Raw genomic sequence first — 8,138 nt, 5'->3', positions numbered from 1 at the left:
AATAAATGTTATTTGCAGTTAACAATTTTCTTTTTTCTTTATTACAATATTTATGGCAAGACTAGGTATACATAGCAACAGACGCGGAAAGCGACTTTATACTATGTAGTGATTTTTAATGTACTGTTTATTAAACAACATTATATAACTCCTTTGATGGGTATTTAATAATTTTATTTTACGATATAACATTTCAACAATTTATACACTATTTTATGTCATAGCGGGCAACTGAGCTGGTGGTTTGCCTGACGATAAACGATCACCACCGCCCATGAACATTCGCAGAGGCTCAGACCTCTGAGAATGCGCTGCCCGCTTTTAAGGGATAAGGAAAGGATGACGACTGGAAAGAAGGAATGGACTGGGAAGGGCTAGGGGAAGGAAATAGGCCTACGGCTCCCCCACTCGTCGTACGAAACAGAATAACAATCTATTATATCACGCAGGTTTTCAAACTATTTCAAAGCTGGCCGCTCATCTTGAATCCATTGATAGAAACAAATGAAAATGTTTGTAGCCTATGTCATTCGGATTAACGTACCGTTCTGCTGGTGAAATATTTTGCTAATAATAAGAAATCTTTGCATTATCATATTACAAAAGATCTGCGCAATATAATATAGGAATTCGTGGAATTAATTATGTACAAATACAATTGAACAACGCATATTAGCATAGACAATATTGTTAGAATACACTCAATGCAGTGAGTTGTGGTAGAAATGTCACAGAGGAAAATTATTATCATGTTCTTGTGCTTGTATTATTTCTAAAATTCAATCTCGAACGTTTGTTGTTATCGAAAAATTCGTACTTTATTTATGCATTTAACTGGCAGTTACGCTAATGAAACCGGTCATATGTATGTACCGTAGCTAAGTATGATGCAGAAAGTCGTTACCTTTCGACAATCAACAAAATAACTGATGATTTTAACTTTACACATGTTCTTCAAATAGTTGTCCTAGGTACTAACGGGGTATAAAATTTTCTTTCTAATTAAGAAACAATAGTTCTTTTTTCATTCATTCGAAATTTGAAATTTTGCATTTCGAAAATAGCATTTAGGCGCCTATTACTTGAACGGTACTTTTTAAAGTGAACTCGATTTTTATTTCGAAATTATAAGCCCGTCAGGATCATTGATTTAAGGTTAAATTCGAATATTTAATTTAGTGCCTTGTAAGACTTTATGGTGCTTTAGCATTTAAACGACCTCACTTGATATAACCGGTTAGAACTTTAGTATTTAAAAAATAGTCCACACTCTGCCTGCATAATTAAACGTTTTGTAATTATTACATACTTAAAAATATTTTGTAAGATTAGTAAGTCACTTTCATTTAGTCACTAGTTTATAACTAAACGATTTGTTACCTAATAACAGAAAACAAAATATTTGTAAAAAACCAGACCAAAGTTAAATGGAACAGAAGGCTTTCAAATGAAAAAACAATCATCAAGATCGATTTACTAAGCCGAAATATCTCAAGAAACAATACAAAAAATACAGCCAGTTTCAAAAACTTTTTAAAAGAAAAAGCCAAAGTTGAAAAAATATATATTTTCATGTTCGTAGGTACACAAAAACATTAACTAAAAATATATTCAAATTGTGGTTTTATCTTTCTAACAATATAAATAAAAATGAATCGAGAGAAGAGATTTGTTTTTTTTTTACATTTTTGAAGGTACTAAGAAGGTTCTTATGGAGAGAAAATCGCTGGTTTTATATAATTTAATATATTAAACCTATATAATCAATAAATTACAGCTAAGCATCAAGCAATAATACTACTATATATCAGGTACTTAATCGATTCGAATCAAGTACCGTAAGAATTACTCCATCTAAAAACCAAGACAACTCGCTGACCAAGTTATATTTTAAGAAAAGCTTTTTTTTTCCTTAATGATAACGTGAAGGTGCCAATTATTATATAAATAAAGACAGGGTAAATTGCCGATTGTGGGACTTACCCGTAATTACTAGTCATGGTGCTCGGAACCGTATTAAATTTGTTTAAAATTATGGTACCTGTGTAGATGTATAGCCTATAACACTCAGGGAAGTTGCACTTTTCTAATGATGAAAGAAATTTTGACATCGGTCCAGTGGTTTTTGCGGGAAAACGTTAATATACTTTATAATATTATTCGTAATTAATTATTACAGATAATCTATGTGTTGTAATAAAATAATGCCTTGCGTCAAATATTGCAAACTATCACATATTATTATGAATATCTTTGCATAACAAATGTGTTTTTAAGTAATTGATATATGCAAATGTTACTAATTTGTAGAAAGTAATTAGTACAATTATAGTGAAATATGTGTGTTTACTTCTTGGCATCTTGGTCTATTGTTCTGTTTGTTTTCATTGAAATATACATTATGGTTATTGAAATATACATATCTCATAAAAAACAATAAGCGCATTTAAAAAGTAAGTCTCAACGCAGTTCTTAACTAACTACACCTACCTAGTCGGTTATTAATTTATTCAGTCCCTACTTAAGGAAGCCTCTGTCTTAAGTCTAAAACCTAACAACATACCATAGTAACCATATCAATATCTATTAAAAATATTTTATATTTTCAATAAATGCCCCAGACATCTACGTCATATCCTCTATATACCCTCTAAGTTTTCAATAAAAAATAGTTACTCACCCTCGCCAATCCAGCGACGGGGAACTTCTCAAAATCTAGAACGTTTTCTTCGCCCAAATTCCTCTCCAATTGGCCACCAAATGTCCTAGCAGCCATAATGGTCGCCAACGACATTCCATCGCCAATGAAAAGAATCCCATTTCGCGCCTTATTCGTATTCATAGTCTCCTGGAGTTTAGATTTGAGTGTCTCGGCGGCGGATTTCTTCCAGTACGAGCCGTGTTTTTCATCCGCTGGTATGTATGAAGGATTCATGATCGTATCTAGAATTTTCTTCGGCTTCGGTGTTGATGCGACATTTTCTGTGAAAGGTAGTTTGGCGTTAGACAATGTTTAAATAGTATACTCAAGCTGTTTCGTAAGTAAGACGTTATTTTTCTTATTTATTTTATTTAGACGGTTAAAAGGTAATAAACGTTGTTATATGTTACATTTATTACATGTTATTATAATAGGTTATAGTGTTTATCACAAGTTAAACTAGAGGTATTTTAGATACACGTACTGAAAATACGTGGGTAATATCAGTACGAGTATTAATAAGTATGTGTTCGTAAGTCTTCTAATGTTGTGTGTGTAATTTTTTTGTTAGGAAAATTAAATGAGTATTTCGAATGTTGATTGATGCATACCTACTTATTACATTATTAGTTATTGTTAAATACATTTGAGTAATTTATGTATTAAACGTGCAAGTTACGTCGTTAATTTTTATTTATTATTACAAGGATATTTATAACGATTTACTAGAAAATCAATTTATAGAGAAATCCTTTTCTAGTAACATACAAAATGCTAATAGCACAGATAACATAATATTATCTAATAGCTAATGTTATGAAATAACAAGAGGAGTTTAGGAGTATGCTGTTCGAGTTATTGCTGATTTCTCATAACTCGAATATTTTATATAATATATTACATAACATGAGTTTTATAAGTAATAATTACATATTTTAAAAAGTGTGTCCGGTGTTACATTCTCCAATATTTCTTAGGTTCAGTTCGGTTCACGTTAATTAATCCATATCTTGATTTATGTCCTTAGTCCTCTTAAGTGAATATAATTTTAATGTAATTTAAATTATTTATCAGAACATTAAAACTTTAAAATGAATGAAGATGTAATTTCATTATTATTTATCAAATATATATTTTTAGGTAACCAATCACAATAACTTGCAAGCATTCCTACAAAGTATAATCGTATCTTAAAATTACACTGTCTTGCAATAATATACGCTTATTATGTATGTCTGGGTGATAAAATATCTACCAATTATCATAAGAATTGCTATAGTGTCACGTTCTGCTCTAAGATTTAATCACGTTTCCAAGTCATTATCTTAACTTTTATCTTTTGAAGTAACACTAACTAAAGGAAAATTCATTTGGTACCTATCCTACTAATATTATAAACGCGAAAGTTTGTAAGTATGGATGGATGTATTATGTACGGATGTTTGTTACTCTTTCACGCAAAAACTGCTGAACCGATTGCAAATATATTTGGTACGTAGATAGCTGGACGACTGGAATAACACATAGGCAACTTTTTATCCCGGTATTCCTACAGGATACAGACTTACTCGGGTGGAACCGCAGAGCGCGTCTATTTTTTTATCTTAGGTGACGGAATTCATTACTGCATCTTACTATTATTATTCATTGTAACAAATCACATGTGGATAAGTGGCAAATGCTCAGATACCTTTATAAATACCAGTGCCTGCCATATTTAAAGTTTTAACTACTTACTAAACGATATCTTTTAGGGATCTTAATAAAAAGTGCAGTAGAGAAGAGTATATGTCCTTTTTTTACCCTCATATTTTATTTTTATCGTCGATATTTATGTAATAAAAGGCACGTGTTACGCTTACATTATTGTAGTATATATTAATATTCACATTACCGCATAATTGTAAACAGGTAACAACTGGTTTATTGCACGTGATTTCTTTCTTGCAAAAGTCCTGCCGCCAAAATACAGATGGGTTCAATGTACCTATACACTCACAAATTAGCTGCGCCTTGCGGTTTTTACCAAGCGACCAAATGAAAGTCAGGTTTATATGACAGTTGAATTGTATGTTGAAATGCTTCATTATGTACGCAATATTTCGATTTAATCGCAGAACTGGCAAATAGGTCAAAATTTTCTACTGAGATAACATTTACTACTGAGATATAACATGGTTAGTTACTTTTCCCACGAATACTTTGAGATCCTTTCTGATCCAATTATGTAGAAATTTCAACCTCTTAATGAAAGAGATGAATATAGATCTTTTCTGCACCACAGAAGCTCAATTATAAAAATATATGGCAAATGCCTTTTTCAACATTAAAAATGCGGGTTGTCGCCTAAATTATACTACGAACGGCGTTATTAATTACGTTATAATTGTACATGTGAAAACTTGTAATTGACCTTATATTTGTTTCACTTATGCTGCTAATGTATTTATAGCTGTAAGTTTTTTTATAATTAAATAAATAAATCTATTATCAGATCCTGAAATGGATCGACGTCAGGATTTCACACTTTCAGTAAAATAAACACAAGGTGATTTTTATGGTCATATGTTAACCCATTTATGTTCTGAATTGACGAAAATATCAAGGAACAAACACAAAAAATGCATACAGTCCACACAGAACCTCCTCATGTTTTCGGTCAAAAACAGGTAAATGTTTTGATAGCTTCCTTTTTTATGATTTTACTCAAAAACTAATCAGTCGATTATAAAAAACAAGAAACAATATCGTTAGAAAGCTTCATCTTTATGGAGTATAACAAGCCATTCTATTTCATTTATACTTTTTTAATATAACAGCATAAGCGGGTACTAGTTAAGAATTATTATAGCTGCTCACAAATTGTTACTTCTGATATTCGTCGTATATTTATTAGTAACCATATATATTATAATGATAATAAATAGTATTTTCTATTTGTTTTAAGCCAAAATACTTATTATTTTGTGGCTAAATGCTTTAACAACCTCAAATACAACTGTTTATTAACTTTTGACCCGGAATGACGATCTCAAAATTTAAAAAACTAAACAATTTTAAATGGCTCAAAGTACTCACAGATAATCAAACAAAACAGATTAATTAAACAGCGTTTTTTTTCAGATATTTTTTTCTAAAAACTAGTTACCTCCAAAATGAATTGTATGAACGCGTCATCTTTTAATTATTCAGATATCGATTTGGCAAATTACTAATTACAATAAAGGATGCATGTTTTTTATAACATTACTAATTTATGTGTAATTTACCATAATCTATACCCACTTCACTGTCCGTTTGTCTGTCACCAGGTTGTATCTCATGAGCTATATATATATATTATCAACAAACAATAATTACAAGAAAGGTGCTTTCTATTTTTTTAATGTGTGCAGACCCTTCGCGTGCGTTTATGTGTTTTTATATAATTTAGTACAATCTGTTATATGCATACATATATTTATTTAAACAATAAAGATCCTAAGTCATAGAAATCTATATATAACATATTTTGGTAGATTAAATTACCACTAAAGGACAACAAGAATGTGAATAAAGCTGAAAATTTTAAACTAACTTCTGTAATTTCAAGTGTAAACCAGTTTCACCCACACGTCATTCCAGACATCCTAATTAATACATAATGTGTCCCACATTATGTTTGATATTCGCATTCCTAGATTTTGATTTCTAACTATAAAGGAGCATATTTTTAAGACTTGATTGTTTCATTTAAAGCACATGCTAAAACTTCATTTATTTAAACTTCAAACAGTCTTAACTCACAGAACTATGTATGTATTAAATTCTTATTTTAACAAAAATAATTTTTTATTATTTTTTTTAATCTGCTATTTTTGACGTTATAAAAAAGGGGAAGCTTAACAACTTGTAGTAAAAATTATGCTTTATCATATCAATAACAACGATAAAAAAGTAAATTGTTCATAATTTTTTTAGGTTCTTAAAAGTTTCAAATTGAACCATTTGTAATGGGATCAGAAGATGAAATGTAATTCACAATGGTTAGATGATGTTCAGATTTGGTAGTTAACTAAATAATCACTACACAGTATAGAACAAAGTGTCCTTCTCTGTCCCCATGTCCCTATGTATTCATAAATCTTTAAATCTACGCAACGGATTTTGATGGTTTTTTTTTAATAGATAGAGTGATTCAAGAGGAAGGTTTATAAGTACAATAACATCTTTTAAACTACTCCGAATCAATGTGGGTGAAGCCGCGGGCAAAAGCTAGTTTATTAAGAAATTATTCATTTCTTATTCAAGTAAACTGTATTCATTTAAAAATAACATAATATATTATTGTATTTTAAATGATATTTGTTTATGCAATTTATTATAAAGGTCATAAGAAAAAAAAATGTTCTTCTGTAGCAATCGGTTGATTATAAATCATCTGCATTCTATTTGATTAGACTATCGATACTGATGTTTGAGTATTATATAAACTCAAATTTGAATTAATTATTTTAGTTGTGAAATACAAGATATCAGATCATACAATGATGTCTTTAGCTATGCAAATTATGTCAAAAATGGTAACGTTTAATGTTTATTTTTAATTTAATAAATGTAGGTAGGTATGTAACGAATTGCTTAAACTACCGTTTCTTGACGTGTAAAATATACCTACAAAAATTAACTCTTATTATTTACAAAATTTCAAGCGACAAAAATTACCTTTCACTCAAAAACATTTTAATAAAATGTTTTTTCTTTATATATCTGTAAATGGAAAAACTACAGAAATCTACTTAATAATATTACCAAGTACAAACACAATTAAAATACTAATATACAGATATAAAAATGCAAAACATAAATCACCAACCTGAATTAACAGCGTAAATAAATAATAACACTTGAAAAATAAAAACTCGCGCCATAACGTCTCGGGTACCGTGCGCGCGCCGACCGACGTGCCTATGGACTGCTTACACCTGATCCGGTGAGTTACTTTTTACACTGTTAACTCATTTGAAATGTAATTCATCATTCAGCAATTAAACTGATAGAATGAGGCTCATCTCGAAATGTTAATAACGAATTTAAATTTTGTTTGATTGTTTGAATGGTATTGAATTTAATGTAATACTGGCGAAATCTTAAATTATATTGGATGTTTTGTTAGAAGTTTGTAGAAAAGTATAATAACACCGGTTTTTTAGTGAGTGTACGCGAGTAGTCATGACTTTAATTTAATTTATATTATTATATATAACGAATTTGAGTTAAGGCTTTTTCTTTTAGGTCGGAATAATAAAACTTTTCTTATAATTTACCACTTGACTGAATGAAGAATCGGATGATCGGTACAAAGTTTCCTTTATCTGTTGCAAATTCTGTAGAATATTACTTTTAAAGATGCTTTATTTATTTTGAATTTTGAAATTTGAAAATTGCAGAAAATGAG

General features: G+C 29.8%; 1 protein-coding gene across 1 annotated transcript in view; it reads right to left on the bottom strand.

Moving 5' to 3' along the window:
- The window catches only part of LOC119838726 (membrane-bound alkaline phosphatase-like), a 20,562-nt gene extending 12,893 nt beyond the window's left edge, over positions 1-7,669 (bottom strand). The window contains exons 1-2 of the mRNA XM_038364815.1: positions 7,557-7,669; positions 2,681-2,982 (exon numbers count right to left, since the gene is read on the bottom strand). Coding sequence (XP_038220743.1) covers positions 2,681-2,982; positions 7,557-7,611 — 357 coding nt within the window. The 5' untranslated portion in view covers positions 7,612-7,669. The remainder of the gene's footprint in view (positions 1-2,680; positions 2,983-7,556) is intronic.
- Positions 7,670-8,138: the final 469 nt, after the last annotated feature.

This window comes from Zerene cesonia, unplaced genomic scaffold, assembly GCF_012273895.1.
Source record: "Zerene cesonia ecotype Mississippi unplaced genomic scaffold, Zerene_cesonia_1.1 Zces_u004, whole genome shotgun sequence".
Taxonomy (NCBI): Eukaryota; Metazoa; Arthropoda; class Insecta; order Lepidoptera; family Pieridae; genus Zerene; species Zerene cesonia.
The sequence above is the reverse complement of the archived record's forward strand: the minus strand, read 5'-3'. Positions and strand labels throughout refer to the sequence as shown.